Source organism: Lacerta agilis, chromosome 14 (assembly GCF_009819535.1).
Source record: "Lacerta agilis isolate rLacAgi1 chromosome 14, rLacAgi1.pri, whole genome shotgun sequence".
In the NCBI taxonomy this organism is placed as follows: domain Eukaryota; kingdom Metazoa; phylum Chordata; class Lepidosauria; order Squamata; family Lacertidae; genus Lacerta; species Lacerta agilis.
Genome location: NC_046325.1, coordinates 23,584,975 through 23,611,822, shown reverse-complemented (window position 1 = coordinate 23,611,822; position 26,848 = coordinate 23,584,975). Strand labels below are relative to the sequence as shown.

The window sequence follows — 26,848 nt, the reverse complement described above, 5'->3', positions numbered from 1 at the left end:
ATCTCAACTAAATTGTACTTGACAGATAGCCATCCAACCTCTGCTTAAAAACTTCCTTAAATATGCTTCAAAGAGCAAAAAGGCCTGGCTTGGTGCAGAGTAGAATGAAATAATCCCATAGGTCCCACCATTTATAAGGGTCAAGATAGCGTACTGATGCACACAGAGTCCATTGAGCAGTGCTTCATGTTAAAAACAAGTTTATTGTGCATAAAATGTTGTGTTTGTATTCATTGTATTTGAAATGCTGTGCAGAGGTTTGCAGTAGGTAGGTGATGAAGCAAGGAGGAGTGGAGGTTTCTTTCCAGCCTAATTTAATTGATGACCTATCTCTTGGAATTGGAGATCACTTTATTTTCACAGCAGGAGAAGAGGCCAGTCAGCTCAGCGCTATGAACAAACAAGTTGCATGTATGGATCTCTCTCTGGGAGCAGCGAGAGGCTAGACCTTGGACCGTATTAAGGACTTAAAGAAGACTGGGCCGCATTGCTAGTTGTTGAAGAGCAATGTGTTAGTTTGTTTTTGCAAAGTTTATTTTGTAGCATTTGTATTCTGCACAAGGTCCAGATCAGGGATTCTGCTTGCAACAAGTCTTCTACTTCATATTTGAAATACACACACAGGGGCATAGCAAGGGGGGGGGGCGTAGGGGGCGGTCCTCCCCATGTTCCATAATGGAGGGAGTGACAAATTATCAAGGAACAATTACTGCCCTACTAGGGCAGTTCATAAAAAAACCTTTTCTTTTTTAAAATGCCTGCTCCAAAGGTCTTATCTTACTATACTAGGGATTATATAGCTATATATGAAATTTCATGCATATCGGTTAATATCTTGACCCCCCTCCACCAAAATAGCTGTTTACTTGGCTGTTTTCCTATGTCGTGAAGGCTGAAATTTCAGTTCAGTGGAGCACTTACTGTTCCCAACCCTAACCCTGTGGAAAGCCATCTAATTAGACTTTAATTTGATTTTGAGATGTTTTTAGGAGATAATTTAATTATTGTTTGATATTATACCAATGTTATGTATCTGATGTTAGCCACCCTGAACCCGACTTCGGCCAGGGAGGGCAGGATATAAATAAAAGGTTTTTATTATTATTATTACTACTTGTTATTATTACTTTGTAAGAAAATATGAAATAACGTAAAACCATTTTTTCAGGGGGGGGGGAATCAATGGGGTGGGTGACAAGAAATTTCCTGCACCGGGTACCACCTGACCTTCCTACGCCTCTGTACACACAAGAGTAACTCACGGGCTTTTGTGGTGGGTGGGAGAACATGCATGGTTTGCTTGGGTGCAGAATAAATTGAAATCTTACCAAAAAAAGTTTACATAATTATTGCTTAATGGGGGCTCCCATACAGTACAACTCTGAAATTCAGTACCATTTTTCATAAACTTATTAAAATGCAACTTAACCTATAGATATTATAGTTTCTGAAATACAAACACTGAATTAATCCTGCAATCAAATTCACCTTCATTTGCAGGTAACAAATTGGGGGTGGCCATTTCAGCGCTTTTTCCAGGACAGCAATTTTATCCATGGAATCTTTTTGGGTGGAGGACTTATCAGAGCAACCCCGAGAAAGAAAAAGTACAACAAACAAAGCTCTGCAGCTGATGCCATGACCTCAAAATTACTAGCAAATCCGTTGACTTTAAAACATGATGGGGGGGCGTGGGACAAATTTTGAAAAATAGAATCTGTTTGATAGTTTTTGGAATCTATCATTCCAAGATATTATCCAGCCCTTTATGCTGTAAATATAATAGCAGACAAGGTCACTGAATAAGTATTCACAATGTTATTTAAACCATATTTTATTGTCTCTGTATGAATATATGAGATTATTAATTTATATTGATATTTCATGTTTACATTCCTATATATTAAATATGACTACAAATACTAGAGGGAAGGAGGAAGAGGAAAAGGAGAGAGAGAGAAGAAAATGGGTATGTTGCTTCACACCCATTCCCTAAAAAGGAAACCCTTTTACAATGTTGCTTTTAGTCTCCTATTATTTCATTTCAGGTGTTTGGACCCAAATGCCACCTGCCCCAAATCAGACAAACCCCTGGAACCAAACAAAAGGAGACCAGCTACCTATATCTGCTACAATTACCATTGCATAGTCACCGCCACCTTCCACCCTTACTGGCACAAAACCAGTAGGATTTGGGAATTGGTGGTTCTTCTGCCCCAGATTCTACCTCCCCAACCCCATAGGCTTGATTTCCCCATTGTCCTATAATAGGTAAACATTTAGTTTTAATGGTTTTCATGAAAACTTCCCGTTTCCCTTCTTGTTATTTTCCTATTTGTTTGCTTACACATTCTGCAGAATCCTCCTTTATGATCCGTTACCTGAGTTCTGACCCATGCTACAACTGCAGACCTCTGAAGAGACTCCCTTACATCCTTGTTTCTTAGACTGTATATGAGAGGGTTGATCAGCGGTGTTATGATTGTGTAAAAGACAGAAAAGGCTTTGTTCACATCTCCCATGGTGGCAGAGTCTGGTAAGGCATATGCAGCTGCTATTGTGCCATAGAAAATGGTTACCACAGTGAGGTGTGAGGAGCAGGTGGAGAAGGCTTTTTGCCTCCCAGTAATGGATGGGATCTTTAGAATGGCAGCAATGATATAGACGTATGACATTAAGGTTAGTGTAAATGGAGGAAGGGTAAATATAGATACAAAAATTAAAATCAGTATTCTTAAAAGAACTGTGTTGCTACAAGACAACTTCATAACTGGGAAAGTGTCACAAAAGAAATGGTCAATCTCATTAGGACCACAGAAGACTAACCGTGACATCAATATGATTGTTGTAGTACTAGCAAGAAAGCCAGTCACCCAAGATCCAGCTGCCATTTGGAGGCACAACTTGCCATCCATTAGGGATGCATAATGGAGAGGTTTGCATATGGCTAAATAGCGATCATAGGACATAGCAGAAAGGAGATAACACTCCACAGCTGCCAGATATGCAAAAATATAATGTTGCACAAAGCAACCATTGACTGAAATAGTCCTGTCTCCAGTCAGGAAGCTAGCCAGCATTCTAGGCAATATAGCTGAAGTGTACAGGGACTCCAAGCAAGATAAGTTCCCCAAGAAGAAATACATGGGAGTATGAAGGTGTCGATCAGTCACAACCAGCACAACTATGAGGACATTCCCAGCCATAGTCATTATGTAGATCAGGGAAAAAACCAGTAGCAGAATAATCTTCATGTTTTGAAAATGCCTGAATCCCAACAGAATGAATTCCTTGATGGCTGTTTGATTTTTCAGTTCTGGGGTTTCATCAGCCTGCATCTGTACCAAGTAAATAATATTGTGGATCACTTTAATCACTATTGACATTGCACACACTTCCACTGTAGAAGTGTAAAATTTCTATTTAACACACATACTTGGGTTTTACTTACTGTCGTGTTTTTCTTCCATGTGGAAAGCCAGTTGCTTTCAAATTCATAGATCCAGTGCAATAACTCCCCCAAACAACTATATATCTGGAAATGACAGATATAAAACTACAACTGACTTGAAAGTGATTGTTTGTTGTAGAGAACAGCTCACTCCCTATTTTTAAACATACTCCTTTGTATAGCTCTTACTAAGGATAAGATGCTGATTTTAAAACAGTACTCAGCAACATCAACAGTCCCTTGGAACCACAAGGGGGAAATATGAAATCCCCAAAGGAAATTTACTGTGGATGGGAGAATCTGCATCTTCTAATTAATGTAACAAAGAGAACAGTGGATCAGAGGGACCCATTGTGGGATAGCAAGTGAGTAGAGTAAAGACAGGTAAAGACAGCTTGGAGTGTCAATGCTGTGAATCCCTCCATCATAGGCTCAGGCTACATATAAGTGTAAATGAACCATAAATGACACCACAGTCTCTGCTATGCCTCATTTTCCAAAAGAAAACACAAATCCTGGACAAGCCATTGGGAACCCCTCTGCAGTCTTGCATAGCTCAGAGATTGAGGTGGGGTGCAACAGTATGATTACTTAAAAAGATAAGGAGAGCCAAGGTCGATGAGACCAAAGTCCAGAATTCAAATTACCAGATTAATATGGGAAGCCTACAAGCAAGGCATGAGTGCAGTAGCATCCTTCTGCTCCTAAACCCAAGCAACTGATATTCCGAGGCAAACTAGCATATAGCCATCAAATCTAGAATTTTATTTATTCATTTATTGAATTTCTATACTGCCCTATACCCAGGGGTATATGAACAAATATTCCATGTTTTTGTGTGTGTGTCTAATCCCATTTTTGTCTAATCCCTCTTTCAATGTTTTGCTATGTTTTTATGTATTCCACGTGAGGGAATCCCAGCATATCTCATTTTGGCCCATCCAGGATACATGGACTTGTGGGTGGATGCTCAGGTGTTTGCCCCAGTGATTCATGGCTGCGTGGACACCTGTCAAAAGTAAGATACTGTGGCCAAGGATCCATACATGCTTGCTGGGCATACCTGGAAAGGAAGAGTCACAGGGAACTTGTAAGTGACTGCTGACTTGGTTGGATGTAACCCTTGTACGCTTTGGAATGCCATGGCCTTGATGCTTTCAAGATCCAAACCCCAAGCTGCTGCTGTTGAGAATGAAATGTTACCTTGCAGGCATTCTAACACAAAGAGGCAAAGGACTCGGATGATGCACTCGAATTTGGCTGACTGTTTGCCTACCTGGCTTAATTCATTAATTCTGCAACAGTCACTATGTTAATTACTAGTCAGTATTAAATGATATGTAAATTCATCATGAACGCTTCACCACTACATTATTAGTTGGTAGATTCATGCCGCTGGTTGCTTTGGTCCCCTTTTATACTAGCAGACCAGAGTGAAATTTCCCTTGGCACAGTCCGCTCCTGTTGCCCCAGCCCCCAGCCTCTGTGGATTGACTGAATTTGAATCTGGGTTTGGTGGGAACCCAGAGACCACCGTGACAGCTGTTGGGGATGTGGTAATGGGCAGGAAGAAAGAGGCATGGCTGTGGGATGATGGTAGAGCCTTGCACTGGGTCTCAAACATCACCCACTGCTGGATTGGTGAGTGGCCATTATAGTTAAACTGTATGAAATAGTGTATCCTTTTACTTGTCCTGAATCTCCAATACTTCAACTTCATTGGATGACCCCTGTTCCAACATTATGAGAGAGAGAGGGAGAGAGAGAGAGAGAGAGAGAATCTTATTTCTTTCCACTTTCTCCATGCTGGGTAGATCTGCATTCACATGAAAGATTGGGATAATGTTTCCCATGTGTCAAGATAAACTGGTTTTGAAATTGAGCAGTGCTTGCTTGCTTGCTTTATTTATTTATTTATTTATTTATTTATTTATGACACCGTCTGATAAAATCCAATTTCCTATTTGGTACATGAAGGCATATGTATTCATCTTGCTTGAGCTATGTATCTACAAGCAACCGATGGATCTGTCTCTTCAGTGCCTTCTTTACTTCTTTGTTTCTCAGGCTGTAGACAAGTGGATTTATCATGGGAGTCAGGACAGCATAGAAGACAGAGAATACTTTGTTAAGGTCTCTCAGTGTGACAGTGTTTGGTAACACATAGACAATGGCTATTGTGGAATAGAAAATTGTGACCACAATAAGATGAGATGAGCAAGTAGAAAAGGCCTTTTGTCTGCCACTGGTGGACTTGATTCTCAATATGGCAGTGATAATGGAAGCATACGATATCAACGTCAGCAAAAATGGAGGAACGGTGAATACAGAAGCAACAAGGAAAATCAAAATCCTCAAAAGACTAGTGTCACTGCAAGACAATTCTATGAGTGGAAAGACATCACAAAAGAAATGATTTATTTCATTGGGGCCACAGAAAGCTAACCTGGACACTAATATTATTGTTATGGAAATAGCCAGAAATCCACTGATGAAAGAGACACCAACTAACTTCACACAGAACTTACCATTCATACGGGTTGCATAATGCAAGGGTCGGCATATAGCTAAGTAGCGATCATAGGACATCACAGATAAGAGATAGCACTCAGCTGCCCCAAACGATGCAAAGAAATAGTGCTGAACAAAGCAGAGATTGAACTGAATAGATCTGTCACCAGTTAAAAGGCTGGCCAGAGTCTTGGGCAGAATAGTAGAACTATAGCAGGTCTCCAGGCCAGAAAAATTCCCAAGGAAGAAGTACATGGGGGTATGAAGATGTTTATCAGCTATAACAAGCATGACAATGAGAATGTTCCCAACCAAGGTAACCATGTAGAAAAGCAGAAAAAGCAAGAAGAGAAGAATTTGCAGCTCTCGGAGATTACTAAATCCTATAAGGACAAACTCGGTCACATTAGGTTGATTTTCCTTATCGGTGCTGCTTAGAAGTTGCATCTTTGGGTAAAACATATTCAGACATATAATCTGGTGCAAATAAGAGAGGAACACAATATTGCAAATATTATGGGTTGGCCTTCAATTTCACCATTCAGAAGAGCAATCAAAACAACAAGTCTTAAGCACAGTTAAATGCTTAAAACCGAATGATACAAATGGTACTGGTGCACATCATCATTCTCTGCAGTGTGAAAGTTGCTGCTGTTGCTGCTGCTGTGATATTCCACCCTTCCTTCTAAAGGCACCTAGGGAAACAAACACATAAGTGATAAAATAAAACAAACAAATAAATAAATAAATAAATAAATAAATAAATAAATAAATAAATGTATTTAAAACACGTTTAAAACAATTCCATTACAGATGCAGAATGGGAAAGATCTCTACTTGAAAGACACAAGGTATTATGGAGAAACATGTTAGCTCTCCAGACTCAGAAAAGAGCCACCACTCTTTTTTGAGAGAGGAGGCTAAACTATGCTTCTAAAAGCAAAGCAAAACAAAACAATCTCCACATATTACCATCACCTGAAGAAATAACAAAAAAATATTGTCCCTGCAAATGGGGCTACATAAATAGGTGCTTGAATGCAGGTCTCCCCAGTCTCTCCTGCTTTCTCCTACTCTGGATCTTAAGAGCAGGACTCATAAGCATCATCATACATTAGTTTAAAGTCCCCTTGATTTCTATGGGAAATTTAAGAAAGTAAGAATGTGCTTAATTCTCCCACTAGAAAAAGAACCAGTTGACTTTAAAGGTGTCCAATTTTTGCACCTTTCTTCCAACTATGATAAATCTTTTTATTTCTCCTGCTGCTTTCATCGCATGGCACAATTATAAAATCAGTACTGACCCAGTCCTGCATTTTCATCCATGCCAACATTTGTTAAAGAGAAATATGATTACAACAACAACAACAACAATAATAATTTATTATTTATACCCCGCCCATCTGGCCGGGTCTCCCCAGCCACTCTGGGCGGCCTCCAACAAATACCAAAATACAATACAAAGTCACAGTTTAAAAACTTCCCTAAACTGAAGCACCTACTACTGAAATTCATTTATAAAGGTTCAGAACATTGTCTCAGTTTTCTCTTTTCCTTCATTATTCATCCTACCTTATACTTTTCCCATAATCCAGGATTTTACAGTTGGAGAAGTTATTAAGTCTGTGGTTTGTTGACAAGACATCCAATTAGATTCCTCACAGCACTGCAGCACGTCACTTTAAAGCATTTAACCGAGTTTGTTACTAAAAAATAAATGTATTTTGGAATGATTTCAATTCTTTTAAATATCAACTGCCTCATGACCTGTTAATTTACAGACTATTAATTTCAGGAAGGATGAGTTTAAGCTGCAAGAGTCTCCGAGGAAGAAGGGAAATTAGGAGAAAAACCGCTGGGGCATCCTGTTAGACTTAAGGAAACCTCTAATCCCACAGGAAATATTAATGAGGAAGCAGAGGCTGATCAAAACATAACAATAATAATAAACAGTGCCATGATCTAGGGTTAAGTTGAACCTCACCTCTATTTGTTTGTCCCATTCATGAACAGTGAAATCAGGGTCACTGGGTTTTGGATTTGTTTTTTGTTTGTTTGTTTTTTTCTAGGATGGGTGGCTAACAGTACCGCTAACAGGGATATTTAGGGAGATAAAAATATTAGGCAATCAGGTCACCTCTAGGGGTGACCTTGCCACAGGATTCACCACCCACTCTCCCATTTGTATATAGCCTGTATGTAGTGTTGTCCAAAGGTGAGTGGGCAGGACAATGTGGACCTTGCTATGGTATATGTGGTCACCATATTCAGGGCCAGGGAGGATTTTCCTGAAGACAAATTGGCTGGTCTGTAGATTTTCGCCTACCTCATAGCAAACGTCACAACTTTGGCAGTTAAGGCATTGGGTTGTATCCTTAGCTGATCAGGAAAAGGAGCCAGGGAGGGGCTGTCTCTGGGAGTCCACACAGGGGCCATAGCACCCTTCCCAAAGGTGGCCCTGGCAGGTGACCCCCCCTCCTTTCTACACCTACTTATCAACCAGCTGTTTGGCTGCTTGATACCAGATGCATACCCAATGACTTTGGCCAAAGCCTATTCCATCTGCAATCAATAAAAGTTGTGGCCAATTTCCACCCAACGTCAATGTCTTACATCTTATTTCATACTGAGACTGTGCACCAGGTAGCAGACATCATGTGCCTGGATATGCAAACAACATCTGCTTTCTGCTAATAATCTTGTGTGGTAACTGGAGTCCAGGGATTGAAAGCTGTGGCCTTCCAGATATTGTTGGGTTCCAACTTTTGTCAGATCTAATAAGCATAGGTCAGGGGATATTGGAGCTGTCATGCAGACACACCTGGAGGGCCATAGATTTCCCTTCTCTGCTGTAAGCATCCAACACCCACACCAGAACCAGAATGTTTGTTGGGCTACAAGTCAGCTACAGAAAAACCTGTTTGGTAATATAAAATTATCGGGAAATAGCTATACAACAGAATTTACCAGTATTCTCATGACCTATTTATGGGGGGGGGGGTTGGTTGTACTCTCAGCCAGATCACATAATTTGTTGTACTCTCAGCCAGATCACATAATTTTCTTATTCATGTCTAAATAATTCAATGATAAGAAAGAAAAGGGGGAAACAATATGCCATTTTAAGATGAGAGTTAAGACTATGGCAGGTTGGCTCAAGTGCCACAGAATTGTGAAATCAGAAGCTAGGCTGGATGCCTAAATGAATGAATCCCATGACCATGCAATGGCACAAATATCGCTTGCTTACAACCAGCAAAGATCACTGTTGCTGTCTTGGTCCTACATTACTAACCACCTGAGCTTCACTCAATTGCTAGTGGATTCCTCATGTGAGTTGAGGCATTGCTTTTTACTGACCCCATTCCTTTTTGTTGACCTTTTTATTCCCTCTTACCCCTTCAAGGAAAGCTATCAGGGTGAATTACATGATACTCCGCATCAGTGCTCCCCCCTTCTCTCATTTTATAGTTCAAATCAGGGAAAATAAATGCAGTAAATGGATAAAAGTACAAAGCTTCACAAAATGTTTAGGGGGTATGCATCACCTTGTGTCCCCCAAGACTCATCTCTTTCTTTCATTTATATGCCCTTCACTCACCCCAAGCATACATAGTACAGCAATACATTTTTCCTCATTATCTTAGGTGCACTTGTTGCTCTCTCTCCCTTGAGTGTCTTCTATTTTTTCTTGCCTTTATTGATTCTCGATTGTTAGGAATTTTTACTTATTAATTTCCCTTATGGCTTTAGTGTTTTCTTCTTCTTTTACATTTCTTACTGAATTTTTTCAGGTTGATTAATTGGTTTGGATATATATATATATATATATATATATATATATATATATATATATATATATATATATATATAACACCTACAGATTAATTGCACAGAGACACACAAGCCCTTGTAGCTGTTCATTCATTAAATGGATGCAAAGAGAAAATGTAATCAGAAATGCTCCCTTTCAAGATGCAGAAACATCATGAAAAACTCTGACATTGGTTTCTACTGTTTTCAACTGGTTTTGCAGTTTGACAGAAAATGGAGTAATACACCAACATGTGGGATGAACTAATTATTAACAAGAAATCAAGGTGAACATTCATTGTTTTATTACAGCCTTACAAACAAATGAGAACAAATGCTCAATAAATCCAACCCTGCATAAACTATGTGCATACAAATTAGGATGGATACTCAACAAATAGGTCATCTGAAGGTGTTCCAAGTATTTTTTTGAGTTTGTTGGTGAACAAGTATGTATTTTCAATCATTTAGGTTCTTTTATAATTCTTAAGTGAGCACTCACACTTTGCATTGTGGGTGCCCTTTGCAGGATCACACACGGTGCTACAGTTCCCAGGGAGCTTACTGGCAAACAGGGAGTGGCTTCCCTCTCAGTGTTAATTTTTGGAGGTTCATGCCCAGCCTCAATAGTCAAGTTTCATTGCTGGGAAGTGGGGCCAGTCCCATATATATAATGGGGTGGAGCCGACAATATCCAGGCAATCTGCTTAGGAGATTCACCCTCCCTACCCTCTCTTAGTTTAATGTTTTCTTGTTTGCAGGTTAACTTTTTCTTCCTATTTAGCGGCTGCTGTTATGGTCTATGACTGGTTGCTGTTGAAGGACCGGGAAGAATTTTTCCTGCATTGGCAGGTTTTGTCTTCCCTGTAGCAATTCGTCACAACTTTGGCAGTTATGAGAGCGATTCTGCATGATATTAGAAATTAAGAAGCCTCCAATGTGCATATGCATTTGTGTTTCTAGATACTGGTGAGTTCTTGCATGCTACTGTATTGTTTAAAACAGAACTTGCACAGATGAGCTATGTAAGCTCCTTTATTGAAATTATCCATACAAACATACTATTTACTCCAGTTGCTGCCAGCATAGAAAGTGAAGCAGCTGATGCATAGCATTCACATAAGTTTTGCCTCACCACGAACTTGAAAGCAGCTCTTTATCCGTACTGCTGACTAATGTATGTGAGCTAATGTATGTGAGAAATATCCCTGAGAAACCAATGAGTTACATAATTTATTGGTGAAACTAACACTGAAAGCATAGAACATTATGAATTTCCCACAAATTCCACCTTCAAATGTAAGCATCAATTTATTTGGATTGTTGTCTTTGGGCTTTAACTGCACATAATGTTAAAGGACTGAATGCAATTAAAACGCAGTGTTTCTTTTGTAAAATAAATGAAATGAAATCACCCTCAATAGGTGCTGAGTAGAAACAGGGGGCCTTTTCTCTTCTACTGTGATCCCACCTGCAAAGTTTCTATGCATTGGCAGGAATACAATCTTAGCAAATAATTACATGTTGTGCTCATTTGAATGTCAAATTCATAATATAGAAGAATGGTTTATTTAACCTATGTATAATGTGGTGTGCTCAGCCTACCATCCCTGCCCATGTGCTGAGTTAAAGAAACTCCTGCATCAGTTCTACAAATGCAAAGCTTTATTAACACTGCCTGCTGTTATTTAGATACACCTCAACATGAAACGAGAAGAAGGAAATCAGACAGCCCCTGTGGCATTTATTCTCCTGGACTTCAATAGTGACGATGTACCAATACTACTTTTCATACTGTTTCTACCAATCTACCTTGCAACCATGGCTGGAAACATCCTCATTATTATTCTAGTGATTCTTGATCAGCATCTTCACACACCCATGTATTTCTTTCTGGGAAACCTGTCCTGCCTGGAGACTTGTTACAGCTCAACTGTCATGCCGAGGATGCTAGTCAGTTTTCTGACTGGAGACAGAACCATTTCTATCAATGGATGCTTTGCGCAGCTATATTTCTTTGGGCTTCTTGCAACTACAGAATGCTACTTTCTAGCAGTGATGTCTTATGATCGCTACTTAGCAATATGTAAGCCGTTGCATTATGCAATACTCATGAATGGAAGAATTTGCTTTCTGCTAATTGCTGGATCATGGTTCAGTGGGTCACTGCCTATCAATGTCATGATATTCTTGGTATCTCACCTGAGGTTTTGTGGGCCCAACAAAATAAATCATTTCCTCTGTGATTTCACCCCAGTGATAAGACTTTCCTGCAATGACACCAAAGTGGCTGAAATGACAGCCTTCATTTTCTCCTCCATAGGCACTCTGCCCCCTCTTTTAATAACTGTGGCATCTTATGTTTGTATTATCAAGAGCATTTTAAGGATCCCATCCACCACTGGGAAACAAAAAGCATTTTCTACATGTTCCTCTCACCTGACCGTGGTTGCTTGCTTCTATGGCTCCCTGATGATAGTTTATGTATTACCAAACATGAGTTATCTGAGTGAGTTGAAGAAAGTATTCTCTCTGTTCTATACTCTGCTCACCCCACTGGTCAACCCCCTTGTATACAGTTTGAGGAACAAAGAAGTGAAGGAAGCAATAAAGAATAGTTTATTTAAGATGATTCGTAGAATACATTAAGATTGAGGATAATGTGGGGGACAATGACGATGCTTCATTAAAATAAATTTAATTATTTGAATATTTTTCATTGTCTTCTATTATATCCACATGATGTATTTAGTTGAAATCTTAATCAGGTAAGCATCTTTTGCATTTGCTTTTTCTCATTGAAACTGCACTGCAAAATCTAGAGAAGCATGTGAGTTGCATTCTTATCCACAATCACATTTTGAAACACAAAATATTTTCATTGTGAAGAGCAGAGCAGACCAATCAATTTTTTTCATCCTTCCCTATTCTGAATTTTGACATAAGCCTCAACTGACAGTAGGACTCAAATCCTCTCACATGCCAGCCACTTGTATGACTCTCACAATCTCTCCTTCAAGCCCACTCCTTACTGAGGAGACAATAAAGCCATTTCTGGACTATGCCAACCTAAACAGCAGTAGCATTAGCAAATGACATAATGTTCAATAATACAATATAAATTCCCTGCACACAGAAAACTGGGCTGTCAAGCAGAATAGTGAGATGTTAACCAATACTGAGATTAATTTGCACTAGACTGAAAGTTCAAATCATTCTTTTTCTGAGTTCGGATGAATAAAAGGGAGTGAAAATTGCTCTGAAACTTCAATGCAAACACTTGCCTTGGTTGTTTTTGCCAACGCTTGTTTCATGATACCAGATGCCCTCCCACTAGGAGTCCCCTCAAAGCAATGCCCATCATTAAACAGCATCATTCTATGGGAAAGCACCAGTCATTAGTTCTGTGAGGAAAAACATCACCCCAAAAATATATGAAATGGGTGTTCCAGTTTTGCCATGTACAAATGTGGAAATTAATTGGGGTGGATATGTTTTGGCTCTTAATTATATGTTTCTACTTGACATACTAAATTTCTGTGATCAGAGGATGTATTTCTGTAGATAAACTTATTTATTAATAATGTTTATATCCAACCCTTCATGAATATAGAAAGCAGGTGGGATCTGGAATGCCTTCATGTGAGCCCAGACTTGAAGTTTGGGGTGATACAGTCTAAAAATAGCTTTACCATTTCATTTTATATTTCTGTGAGAACTAGGTATAAGTTATATTATGATAAGATCTGTTCTCCTGGCTGGAGGACTGCCATTTTAAACATGTGAGAGAAATAATAAGATGATATCTGTTCATTCTTTCATTCTCTATGTTTATGCTCTGCCTCTCTCTCCCACCTGACCAGTGGTCTCCCTTGGGTAGAAACTTCATTTGCAGTCAACAATGGTTCTTGGGGGCTTTTGTGTTCTGCTTAAGTTTTCCCACTGAGAATAAAAGAATGATGTAATTAACCTGAAATATAAGAGAGAAGTTGTCTGTGAGACTGTGCAGATACAAATATAAATACAAATGAATATATTCACTGTTTCAGAGCCTTCTTCTTAATAGTATAGAGACAGATCTGTGATGTTACCTGGCCTTACAAACATCATGAAACAAAGAACTTTCTAGAAATGGATGTGAAAACATGTTGCCCTCAGCAGCAGGTACACTGGGATTTTGGGTAAAATTGCTTTAGGTACCCCCCCTCAAATTTACATTCATTCCAGGGACTCATTTAGGGCCTTATTGATGATTCCTCAATGGGAACAATTCTTAATGAGAAGAGAAGCAAGTTTTCCTGATAGGCAGCTCCCCATTATTACAGATTACCTTGCAATGCACCTAGTTCTCTCCTATTATTCACAGGATTTCATAATTTATAATGTTATTCAATTAGGTTTTCCACTGCTCATAATAGGGAGATTTTTGCAAATTTTATACCATACAACATTGTTGAAAATATGGATATCAGACATGAGCATTTATTTTTTTGGAATAATTTTTAAGGATCTCTGACTCAGTATGTTATCTTTTACTTATAGAAAACATGACTATAGTGGCAGTTTGACAGTGCCCTTCTTCCAAGTCAATGATTTTTTGCAGCTCATGAGAAGTGAAAAAACAGAGTGCATAGCAGCTTGTTAAGAGATGCAGCAAAAACCAATGCAAGCACTGCTGTATGTTTGTTGAGTAATGGTTGCTTACTTTTTGTATTGGGATGGGGGTGGAAACCTTTTTTTTTTTTTAATTACTCAGTATATGACTTCCTATCTATAGATGCAGCATTTGAAAAACTCAGAATGGCAAAACGTCACAGGTATCACCGAATTCCTTCTCCTTGGATTTAGGAATGTTGAGAACTTGAATATACTCCTCTTTTTGTTATTTCTAGTTATCTATATTGTGACTCTGTCTGGTAATTTCCTCATTGTTGCACTTGTCATGGCTGAGCAGCACCTTCACACTCCCATGTATTTCTTTCTGTCAAATTTGTCCTTCGTGGAGATATGCTACACCTCAAATATCTTACCCAGAATGCTGAACAGTTTTCTTACAGGGGACAAAACCATTTCTTTTGTGGGCTGCATCCTACAGATGCATTTATTTTCCACCCTAGCAGCTACTGAATGTTACCTCTTGGCAGTGATGTCATATGATCGCTACCTAGCTATATGTAGGCCATTGCATTATGTTACGCTTATGGACAACAGAACATGCATCTTGCTGGTTTCAGTATCCTGGTTAATTGGGTCGCTGCTTATAACCATCTTAACATCTTTGTTGACCCAGCTCACGTTCTGCAGCCAATATCAAATTGACCATTTCTTTTGTGATTTTACACCTGTAGTAAGACTGTCTTGCAGTGACACCCGGGTTATTGAAACTGCAGCTTTCATAACATCATCCATCGGAATTCTACCCACATTTCTCATAACTGTAACATCTTACATTTTTATCATCACCACAATCCTAAAAATCCCATCTATGACTGGGAGGCAAAAGGCCTTTTCCACCTGCTCTTCTCATCTCACTGTAGTTTCAGTTTTCTATGGATCTTTAGCGTTTGTCTACATCTTACCAACAAATGGTAAATTCAAAGAACTAAATAAGGTTTTCTCCTTTTTGTACACAATCCTAACTCCAATGGCTAATCCCTTCATTTACAGCCTAAGGAACAAAGATGTAAAGGACACCCTTAGAAAAGCATTGTGCCAATTTGGTTGTTGTTTTTCTTGTATTCATTGATATCGGAGAATACCAGAAATAAGGACTGGCATAACTGCTGTTCAAGGTCACTGAGGTCTGTTCTTTAAGCATGTATGTTTAATTTCATGAATGGGTTTGAATCCAACTAAGTCATAGACACATTGAAATCCATGGACAAGACTAATTAAATCCATCAATTTTAATGGGTCTGCTATGAATGTGACTAAGCACAGTCCCATTCAGAGAATGTATCTCTATAGATGAACAATTCTATTAATAATGTTTATATCCCACCTGTCATGAATATAGATAGCAGGTGATATTTGACATGAACAGTCATGTGAGCCCTCACCTGAAGTCTGAGGACATACAGTCCAGAAATAGGTCTACCATGTTATTTTATATTTCTGTGAAAATTAGGCATACCGGTAGTTATATTATGATAACATTGGTTGTCCTGGCTGGAGGGCTGCCATTTTAAACATGTGAGAGAAATAATAAGATGATATCTGTTCATTCTTTCATCCTCAGTGTTTATGCTCTGCCTCTCTCTCCCACCTGACCAATAGTCTCCCTTGAATAAAAACTTTGTTTTCAGTCAACGATGGCTCTTGGGGGCTTTTGTGTTCTGCTTGGCTTTTCCCACTGAGAATAAAAGAATAATGCAATTGACCTGGAACATGAGAGAGAATGTGTCTGTGAGACTGTACAGATACAAATATAAATACAAATGAATATATTCAGTGTTTTGTAGCCTTCCTCTTAATAGCTTAGACACATCAATGAGAAAGCCAGAAAGACATCACCTGGACTTACAAACATCATGGAAGAAAGAACCTTCTAGAAATGGATGTGAAAAAGCAGGTACAATCAGATTTTAGGTAAAATTGCTTAAAGAATATGTTTTAAAATTCTACTCCTTCCAGGGATTTTTGACTCATTTAGGATCTTATTGAAGATTCCTCAATGGGAACAATCTTTAATGAGAATAGCAGCAATGTTGGGCAAGTTTTCCTGAAATCCAGCTGCCCCCATTATTACTGCTCTTCCCTGCGATGCACCCCATTTTCTGCCATGAATATAATGGTTTCATAATTCTTATTTTGATTCAATTATGTTTTCCACTGCTTATGAGAAGGGATCTCAATTATGCAATTTTTTAAATACCATACAACATTGTTCAAAAGATGGATACAGTATCTGACATGAACATTTATGTTTCGGATTGCTGTTGATTAATTCCTTAAGAGTCCCTGACTCAGTATATTATTTGTTAGTTGTAGAAGACATGACTCCCTTTCTGTAGCCAATATAAAACCATTTGTTTTGCAGTTTTGCACCCATGGTTAAACTTACTTGCCATTACACCTGGGTAATTGAAACTCCAGCACCAACCACAGGATTTCTGTCTTTTTTTTTCTTGAAACAGTGATACCTTTTATTTTTGATAGCAGCACAGACCTGAAAATCCCATCCATGGATGGGAGGCAAAAGCTACTATCTACCTGCTCTTTTCACTTCACTGCAGGTTAGATTTCTAGTTTAAAGGAACCGAGACTATGATTTATTTATTTTTAAGGAGGGGATAATAATCAGCAGCCAAAAAATTTAGACTAACATTGGCTATAAACTGCTATCATGAATCTTCCTTACGTTGCACACACCTACTTTTTCTTTTACACCAGGCATAGGCAAACTCCAGCCCTCCAGATGTTTTGAGACTACAATTCCCATCATCCCTGACCACTGGTCCTGTTAGCTAGGGATGATGGGAACTGTAGTTCCAAAACATGTGGGGGGCCGGAGTTTGTCTATGCCTGTCTTACACCCATCCAACTTATCTATATTTGCTATGAAATGCACACCTGTTTTCACATGTCTTAAGTTGCTTCTCTATGACTTGGAATCAAGAGTCATCTTGATTGCTTTGTACAAAGTTTGCAGGGAGGATAGACAACACCAGGGAAGTTATACAATGTTGCAATTGTTATTCCACACATTTAATAGCAGTTTGCCTTATTGTGGATTTGTGGGGAACCAGATATGTTGCACAACAGCACAAGCCATTTCTTTCTTTTTTTACTTCTGCACCCTGAATTTGCCAGTCAGTGACTGAATCCAACACCCAAACACTGGCAGTTTGAAAGTGCCCTTCTTCTGAGTCAAGGATTTTCTGCAGCTCATGAGAAGGGAACAAACACATTACATAGCAACTTGTCAAAAGATGCAGCAAAACCAATGCAAGTGCTGATTTAAAATGTCCATGCTCAAAAAGATGTGTATTTGCGTGTTTAGACCTTTAACCCTCCCCAAATAAATTCACACAAGAGACAGATATTTGGTTTGGTTTTTGGCAGAATTTAGTCCACAACTCTTATTGATTACAACCAAGTGAATGGTTGCATAGGTTCTGGTTTGACTATCTCCCTGCATGCTTGCAGGCAGAACTGTCCCAGAGCCACTTTCGTAGGACAAACAAGGATGAACAACAGGGACAGCTGCTGGTAGGGGTACCTATGAGCTGTCCTGATGTCCCTGGGACTCGGCCACTGGCCGGACCCATTTTGAGGACCGACAAACCAATGAGTCCCTGGATTCCTGTGCCGGAATATCCTGCATTTGCATAGGTGTGGCCACATCACCTGCCACGCCTATCACCTGAACCAGAGCCTATCCGCAACTTATAAGTTGTGACTAATTGCTACGGGGCAGGCGAAAACCCAAATGGCACCAGCCAATCAGCCAAGTGGGGGAAATTCCTACCACACCCCTGCCCCAACGACAGATGACACACGGCTGCATAGCAAGGTCAAGCGCAAGCCCTAAATATAGGGTGACGTGGGTGGGTGTTCCGATGCAAAAGGCTCCAAAGAGAAAACTCAGCAGCCTCGCATAGGCTTAAATAGGTCCCGCGTTGCTGCCTTTTGATGACGCCCCATTGGTCAGTTTTCACCCAGCAACACGGGACCGACCTACCAGGGGTGGTGGCCATGATTTCCAATTACTCCCACAACACTGAATCGGGTTGCCGGTCGCACCCCAACACATGCCCTCTTTTAATGGAGGACCTGATATAGCAAAATGGTGTATGTGTGTTGAGTAATGGTTGCTTACTTCTTGTGTTGGGATGGGGGTGGAAACCTTTTTTTTTTTAATTACTCAGTATATGACTTCCTATCTGTAGATGCAGCATTTGAACAACTCAGAATGGCAAAACGTCACAGGTATCACCGAATTCCTTCTCCTTGGATTTAGGAATGTTGAGAACTTGAATATACTCCTCTTTTTGTTATTTCTAGTCATCTATATTGTGACTCTGTCTGGTAATCTCCTCATTGTTGCACTTGTCATGGCTGAGCAGCACCTTCACACTCCCATGTATTTCTTTCTGTCAAATTTGTCCTTCGTGGAGATATGCTACACCTCAACTATCTTACCCAGAATGCTGAACAGTTTTCTTACAGGGGACAAAACCATTTCTTTTGTGGGCTGCATCCTACAGATGCATTTATTTTCCACCTTGGGAGCTACTGAATGTTACCTCTTGGCAGTGATGTCATATGATCGCTACCTAGCCATATGTAGGCCATTGCATTATGTCACACTTATGGACAACAGAACATGCATCCTGCTGGTTTCAATATCCTGGTTAATTGGGTCGCTGCTTATAACCATCTTAACATCTTTGTTGACCCAGCTCACATTCTGCAGCCAATATCAAATTGACCATTTCTTTTGTGATTTTACACCTGTAGTGAGACTGTCTTGCAGTGACACCCAGGTTATTGAAACTGCAGCTTTCATAACATCATCCATCGGAATTCTACCCACATTTCTCATAACTGTAACATCTTACATTTTTATCATCACCACAATTCTAAAAATCCCATCTATGACTGGGAGGCAAAAGGCCTTTTCTACCTGCTCTTCTCATCTCACTGTAGTTTCAGTTTTCTATGGATCTTTAACGTTTGTCTACATCTTACCAACAAATGGTAAATTCAAAGATCTAAATAAGGTTTTCTCCTTCTTGTACACAATTCTAACTCCAATGGCCAATCCCTTCATTTACAGCCTAAGGAACAAAGATGTAAAGGATATTCTTGGAAAAGCATTGTGCCAATTGGGTTTTTGTTCTTGTATTCATTGAGATTGGAGAATACCAGAAACAAACACTGGTGCAACTGCTGTTTGGACACTGTGGGTGCCAATCCCCGCACTCCATCACCCTGATTCAATACTGTTGCTTGTTTTTGTAAAGTTGCTGTTGACTTGATTTCTCAGAAGATCATTCAATTGGTTGATCTGCAACCAATCCAAGTCTGAGGGGTTTTTTATATTTCCTCTCAGTTTTTAATATGCTACTATATTGCCATCATTGTGAAATGGTTTAAGGTGTAAGTTAAATATGCAAAAAATGCATTTTTGTAGGCATTGAGTTTGAAAACATTTTACAAGAAAGGTTTGCATTAGGCACAAGTGGCTAAGCTCTGATGCTGATGGAAGCAAGTTGCTTAGGATCTATCTGGCACTATAAAAAGGAAAGTTTTTGGAACTGTATGAAGGACTTAAAAGAAGATGGGACCACATTGCTTGCTGTTAAAGAGCTATGTGTTACTTTGTATTTTGTTATGTTTCTTTGTAAATATTATAAGGCTGTTTGCAATAAAGCTTTGAAGCCCATTCTTTTGGTGGAGAGCTATTCATTTCTATTGTTTGTTTGTTTGTTTGTTTGTTTGTTTGTTTGTTTGTTTATATCCCATCTTTTTCCCTGACAGGACTCGGTGAAATACTCAGTATATACTTTTATAGTGTTAAAAGTATAAAAGCATATTTTTGTATGTTTCTTTAAAATGGGTCATATGCAAACCACAATCATTTGATATGTTCTTGATATTACCCTCTAAAGTGACTTCAGCATCTATTTTTTTTCTTGAAACTGATTTATTTAGCTGCAACTGAAAAGCAATGAGAAACAACAAAATCAAACAGAGCCTATAACTTTCATCCTCTTATACTTGAATAATGAAGATATTTGGGTTTTGTTTTCTATATTGTTTCTACATATCTAACTTGCAACCATGATGGGAAACATCTTCATTATTATTCTAGTAATTCTTGATCAGTATTTTCACACACCCATGTATTTCTTCCTAGGAAACATATCCTAGCTGGATACTTGCTACACCTCAACCATCAAGCCAACGATGGCAGTCAGTTTTCTTTAAGAATCAAGCAGGAGTAATATGAAACAAAACTGTCCCTCCTACTCTGCCTCTGTACTGTTTTGTGCTGAGTCACTTCTTGATAACTGTTCCATTTGTCTGCCATATAGGTCACTGAGTTTCTCTCACTTTCTGCTCTCCTAACTCACTTATTTAGCTCTTCCTCATCCATCCAGTCCCTGACACAAAGACTCAGATGGAACAAGGTTGTATGTCCTTATTTAGCCAGCCAATGACCATGTGACTTTACGATGTAGTATTTCATCCATCCTCCAGTTTGGCACTTTTCTTTTTGCCATGGCAAAGACCAAACATGGAAATAAAATCAATAAGACTACAAAGAAAATCCAACACTACTAGACATAAACAATTCCTAATGGATAGAGAATGAAATTTCTAATTGGCATGCTGAATAGTGGTCCTGTATGAACATGGTGCAACCTTGGAATTCTCACTATGCTAGCCCAGAAGGATCATTCATGTCATATAAACCAGTATTCCAATTTATATTATGTAGAATGAAATGGGCAGGTATCACATAACCAGAATCCAGAATCTCAGCTTTGGATAACCCAAAAAGGGTTTTATAAATTATGATTTCTAACAGATTTTTTTTTTGTATGTAGCATGTTTATTTATGAATTTCTAAACTGTCCTTGAGCTTAAGATATAACAAGGTTCCATTGAGTTAAAAAAAATCCATTAGGGATTTGCCAGGAAGGAGGTTATGGATATAGTGTTAGGAGAACCACTAATTTCCCTTATGATTTAGGCATTGGCTTTTCTGTGTCGATTTCCCATTGAGATTTTGCAAGCAGATTAATAGATTTGGATGCTTACATAAACTATAGAATGGTTACATCCTGCAAGAGTCGACACATATCAAGAAGAGATGCATCAAAATTTTCAGTGCAGCACCAGATTTTCAAGACTTCAGGGAAATCCTCCACATGTATACTTGAAACTACTAGATGCAGGGCAGTTGCTAACAAGACATACCGGTACATTCAAGATCTGACATGTGTTGAAGTCGTGCAGAAATGATGCTATTGCAATTATTTCCATGAGTCACATTTTGGTGTAATGCAGAGGGAAAAACCATAATTCATCAATAATCTGCTTTGTTCTGGATTTAAGGTAAGAGTACAGTCAACTATTTAAGCGCAATCCTGTAATGTGTCTCATCAGTAGTAAATTCAACTAATTTCACTGGCGCTTTCTCCCAGTTAAGCCAATATAGGATTTAAGCTTCCCTCCCTTCAAAATAGCTCTGAGAAATGAAAGCAAACAAATACCTGGGAGTATTTACCATGTGGCTCTAATATTTGGCCCCTGGGAGGCATAGTTAAAATATTTTAATATTATACCATATTTTAACATACAAGACACTTAGAGTTTAAATATATGTTTGGAAAAGGGTGTACCAGAACTGTGCAGGATCAGATCCCCCCACTTACCAGTTTTTAAGCAAGGGGATCCAATTCTGCTCCTTCGTGAGCAGATTCCCTGTATGGAAGGGAAACTGCTCACAAAATAAAAGCAACCAGTACTGAACAGCTTCCAGATTTCCTGGTTGAGAGTTGGTAAATGGGAAGATCCAGTTCTGTGCAGTGCTGTTTCAAGGGTCAGCAAGAAGTAGAGGCCTGGCCGGAAAAGTGAGAGGTTGGGAAGGAAAGGCATCCACCTGCACCCATACCTTGTCCCTTGAAGGTGCAGATGCCCAGTAGGTCCCTCCATTTTGTGCTTCCTCCTCCTCCTTTCTCATGCCTGCCTCTCCTTCCTGCCTGAATTCTCACTCCCTGCTGTTCAGGTTTTAATTTAAGAAGCACAGGAAACTCTTTCACCATGAACATATGTTCATGGTCCAATCAGTTGCAATTTTTGGCTCCCAGATAGAGCTGATTTGCCTTGGGTCAACCTGTAGACTATCCACCCCCCCTGTTGCATTTAACAAAGAGTCAACATACAGCTTAAAAATACAGTTGTGAATGAAAGCACCAGCACCGTGAAGGATCAGATTCTCCCACTTCCCCGCTATTAAGCAGGAGAAGCCAATCATGTATGGTGCTTTTCCTTCACAAGCAGCTTCCCTACAAGCAAGGCAAGCCTCTCACAAAAAAACCCAGTGATCAGCACTGTGCGAAGCTAAAAATTTCCTGGTTAAGAGCTCATAACAGAGAGAGCTTTTGATCCTGTGCTATGCCACTTTAGGGGGCAGGAAGGAGGAGAGGCCTGGTAGGAAGAAGGAGAAAGCCATCAACCTGCCCACCTCACACAGATACATTCTCTGTCAAAAAATGTAGCTGCCAAATGGGTCTGGGTTTTTGTTTTGTTTTTTTTGCTTCCTCTCTCTCTCTACCTCATGGCAGTCTCTCTTTCCTGCCTGAAACTCCACTCCCTGACAGCCCAGGACAAAGGGATCCACAGTTGTCCCAACCCAACACAGCTGAAGCTTGGTTCTCTCCAAATAGGTCATATTTAGCTCTGGATTTAAATCTCAGTCCAATCCTCTGCACAACCCTAGTCATTACCATTGTAATTCAATTTGTGTTTCACTTGATGTGAGCCCTCTGTCATATACAGTGCTTTTTTTCTAGAAAAAGAGGTTCCAGAACTCACCATGAAAGCCTCCCTTGTTCTCTTATAATGGCAATGGTGCCCAGCTGAGAGGGGCCGGAACAGAGTTCCAGTGACTTCTGGTTGACAAAAACCCCTGGTCATATATACATGTCAATGTTTTTCTCAATATTGTATGATTTTTTTTTTCAGATGCCAATGAAGAGCAATGAAGAAAATGGAAATCAAACAGAGCCCATAACATTCATCCTCTTGGACTTTAATAATGAAAACCTGCAGGTTTTATTTTCTGTGCTGTTTCTACCTATCTACCTTGTGACCATGGCTGGGAACATCCTCATTATTCTGTTAGTGGTGAATAATCAGCACCTCCACACGCCAATGTATTTCTTCCTGGGAAATCTCTCCTGCTTGGAGACTTGCTATAGCTCAGCCATCATGCCGAGGATGCTGGTTAGTTTTCTGACTGGAGACAGAACCATTTCTGTTCATGGATGCTTTGCACAGCTGTATTTCTTTGGATGTCTTGCAGGAACAGAATGTTACTTCCTAGCAGTGATGTCATATGATCGCTATTTAGCAATTTGCAAGCCACTGCATTATGCGATGCTCATGAATGGAAGAATTTGCATCATGCTTATTGTTGGATCATGGGTCAGTGGATCATTGGGTATTAGTGTCCTAATATATTTGGTATCTCAGCTAAGATTCTGTGGGCCCAACAAAATCAATCATTTTTTCTGTGACTTCACCCCCATGGTAAGACTTTCCTGCAATGAGACTGGTTTGGTTGAAACGACAGCCTTCATTGTCTCCTCTTTAGCCACACTACCTCCACTTATAATAACTGTGTCATCTTATGTGTGTATTATCAAAAGCATTTTAAGAATCCCATCCACCATTGGTAAACAAAAGGCATTCTCCACATGCTCCTCTCACCTGACTGTGGTTGCCTGCTTCTATGGCTCCCTGATGATAGTCTATGTCTTACCAAATATGAGTTCCTTGATTGACCTGAAGAAACTATTATCTTTGTTATACACTATGCTCACCCCTCTGGTCAATCCCCTTGTGTACAGTCTGAGGAACAAAGAAGTAAAAGATGCAGCAAAGAAAACTTTCAAGCTGTTTCAGAGAGCTCACTAAATTTCTGGTAAAAATGTGGAGGAGACCACTGGTGCTATTGGCTTTATGATGTGAATGTTTTACTGGGACTGATTATGAAGGTAATTAATTAACATATTTCGCCCCTGAATTCTTTATCAAAGCAGGAGTTCGACCTTGCATTAATTACCGGGTATATAGCTTAGCTTCATATTGGTATTGAGTCCAGCATCAAGAGAAAGGATTATAGAAGTGTGTCACACTGTGGTTGTGATTTACAACAACAAGAGAAACCTCACAGTGCATCATAAAACTACCTAAAAGGAAAAGAGGAAGCTGAATCATATGTCGTCAGCCCATTGTTCCACTTTCTTGCCAATACTGACTGATGGTAGCTCTGCAGAATTTCAAGCAGGACTCTCTGGGAGACTTACCAGCAGATGCCAGGAACTGAACTTGTGATTTCCTGCGTACAACCACTGAACTATGGTCCTCTGCAATATGCAACATATACACCTAACTGCAACATTTTAAAAAATAGATGTCTTTCAAAATTAGCACATCTCCAAATTTTGGAATGCAGGCCTTTCACCTAGTGATATGTACAGAAAGACATACATTAGTAAAAATAAGATGGAAATGTTTATTATATGAGAGAAAAGTGCTTTGCAAAAAATATGTTATGTCAAAGAAGACTGCATGCAAAAATGTGTTTAGAGTTACACTACAATTCTTAAGCATTTTCATAAGTACATAATATTTGTTCTGCTTTTATTTGTATACTGCTTTGGCCAGTGGAGTTAATGAGAAACAGAGAGAAACAAAAACTGAATGTTTTGTTCATTCCTAGTCACAGTGCTGAGGCAGGTGGATCTGTTAAAGATGAAAATCACTATCTCTCTGATCATCTCATCATTTTCTGAATGAAAAGGGAGAAGTAACAATCCTCCTTATGCTATCTGCATGGAATATCTGAAGAGAAGAACTTTTTGTGAGAGAGTCTGTGTATATGTGGCAAATATTTTCACTCCTGTACACATATTTGCACCCATTTTTGCTGGTTTCATAGACAATGGAAACCAATGAAAACCCTATAATTGGTCTTCCTTAGCCCAACATGGGAATAAATAGCATCTTTCTGTTTTTTTAACATCCTTCACTGAAAAGCCAGATGTACATATGAGACTGATCGCTACTCCCCATTTCCTGTCTAGAACCAATACCCTTATGCTTCCTGTTATATATAAATAAAACATTCATATTGTATGTTTTAATCAATCTTAAACAAAGCTTTAAAATGTTTGCTTAAACAAATTGTGTTCACAGCATAAGGTCCCACTGCCTTGGGCAGGCACTTTGGGAAATTCCCCAAGGGGAGAAGGCACAGAGGGAGCCCACTGCTGCTTGGTTTGCAAAGCGATTATGCTGCTCCTCATTACTAGATAAGTGGGTGTTTCTTATCTAGGAAGAAAGTTATGACAGTAGACAAAGGAGTGCCACTAATTTCCCTCATGAGTCTGGTCTCTTCTCCGTGTTCATTCTCCTATGAGATTTTATAAGCAGGTGGGTAGATGTGAATGTTAACATGAGCTATAGATTAATGGCATTCAGCAGTAGCTGACCCATATCCACATATCCATAATCCACATTTTCAGAGCAGCACTAGATGGTCACAAAATCTTCCAGATACACATTGAAACAATCTGGATGTAGGACTGTTACAAGCAGGACATACATTAAGTTGATGCCCTGTGGAAATGAATAATGATACTTGTGCAATTATTTCCATGATCTACAATTTTGGGTGATACAGAGGAAAACTCAGAATCCATCAAGAATCTGGTGTATTCTGCCTTTAAGGTAAGGAGTGCATGAAACTCCTCCATGCAAAATCCTTTATAAGTTTCTTCAATAGTACATTTCACTAACTGCAGTGAGACTTATCCCAAGTTGAGTGAGCATAGGATTTCAGCTTTTTAAATAATAATAATAATAATAATAATAATAATAATAATAATAATAATGTAGCTCTAAGAAACTAAGGCACATACTTCCCTGAAAGCTTTGCAAAACCCTTTATATCCACCCAGTGGCTCAGATTGTGCTGGATTTGTTTTTGGATTAGAAGCTCTACCGACTGTTGCAGAAATTGACATTGAATTCAATGTGATTTGCTTAAGAATGGATATGTATTGGATTGGATTACACTGTAAATGTGTCAGAGATTTAATACTAAAAATAGCAGTGAATAGCATGTATCAATAATATCATAGCTGAAACATTGTTGTCAGTGTTGTGATGTATCCCAAAACAGAAAAAGAGAGTTTAGTTTGCTTAAATATGGGCTGTGTACAAACTCCCAGCATTTTGCATGTCATTGATATAATCCTATGAATTAAAGTGAATCCAGCATCAAATACTCAAGTCGAATTCTTTCTTGATATTGTCTTATTCATATAG

At 39.2% G+C, this 26,848-nt stretch overlaps 6 protein-coding genes across 6 annotated transcripts; 4 read left to right on the top strand and 2 right to left on the bottom strand.

The window, feature by feature from the left end:
- Positions 1-2,285: 2,285 nt before the first annotated feature.
- On the bottom strand, positions 2,286-3,338 carry LOC117057837 (olfactory receptor 6N1-like). Its single transcript, XM_033168679.1, has one exon. The coding sequence runs from the start codon at positions 3,336-3,338 to the stop codon at positions 2,286-2,288; it is 1,053 nt and encodes a 350-aa protein (XP_033024570.1).
- A 2,114-nt stretch (positions 3,339-5,452) lies between these two features.
- Positions 5,453-6,409, bottom strand: LOC117057836 (olfactory receptor 5B21-like). Its single transcript, XM_033168678.1, has one exon. It carries the CDS (start codon positions 6,407-6,409, stop codon positions 5,453-5,455), a length of 957 nt encoding a protein of 318 aa, XP_033024569.1.
- Positions 6,410-11,479: 5,070 nt separating this feature from the next.
- LOC117057835 (olfactory receptor 1020-like) lies at positions 11,480-12,424 on the top strand. The gene has a single exon (XM_033168677.1). The coding sequence runs from the start codon at positions 11,480-11,482 to the stop codon at positions 12,422-12,424; it is 945 nt and encodes a 314-aa protein (XP_033024568.1).
- Positions 12,425-14,552: 2,128 nt separating this feature from the next.
- On the top strand, positions 14,553-15,521 carry LOC117057834 (olfactory receptor 2AP1-like). The gene has a single exon (XM_033168676.1). The coding sequence runs from the start codon at positions 14,553-14,555 to the stop codon at positions 15,519-15,521; it is 969 nt and encodes a 322-aa protein (XP_033024567.1).
- A 3,145-nt stretch (positions 15,522-18,666) lies between these two features.
- LOC117057833 (olfactory receptor 2AP1-like) lies at positions 18,667-19,632 on the top strand. The gene has a single exon (XM_033168675.1). The coding sequence runs from the start codon at positions 18,667-18,669 to the stop codon at positions 19,630-19,632; it is 966 nt and encodes a 321-aa protein (XP_033024566.1).
- Positions 19,633-23,532: 3,900 nt separating this feature from the next.
- Positions 23,533-24,517, top strand: LOC117058626 (olfactory receptor 6B1-like). Its single transcript, XM_033169912.1, has one exon. The coding sequence runs from the start codon at positions 23,606-23,608 to the stop codon at positions 24,428-24,430; it is 825 nt and encodes a 274-aa protein (XP_033025803.1). The 5' UTR covers positions 23,533-23,605; the 3' UTR covers positions 24,431-24,517.
- The last annotated feature ends 2,331 nt before the right edge of the window (positions 24,518-26,848 follow it).

What these genes read in the sequence shown, in the direction of transcription:
- LOC117058626 (XM_033169912.1), top strand. Translation starts at nt 23,606, where the DNA reads ATGGCTGGGAACATCCTCATTATTCTGTTAGTGGTGAATAATCAGCAC.
- LOC117057836 (XM_033168678.1), bottom strand. Translation starts at nt 6,409, where the DNA reads ATGCAACTTCTAAGCAGCACCGATAAGGAAAATCAACCTAATGTGACC.
- LOC117057834 (XM_033168676.1), top strand. Translation starts at nt 14,553, where the DNA reads ATGCAGCATTTGAAAAACTCAGAATGGCAAAACGTCACAGGTATCACC.
- LOC117057837 (XM_033168679.1), bottom strand. Translation starts at nt 3,338, where the DNA reads ATGCAGGCTGATGAAACCCCAGAACTGAAAAATCAAACAGCCATCAAG.
- LOC117057833 (XM_033168675.1), top strand. Translation starts at nt 18,667, where the DNA reads ATGCAGCATTTGAACAACTCAGAATGGCAAAACGTCACAGGTATCACC.
- LOC117057835 (XM_033168677.1), top strand. Translation starts at nt 11,480, where the DNA reads ATGAAACGAGAAGAAGGAAATCAGACAGCCCCTGTGGCATTTATTCTC.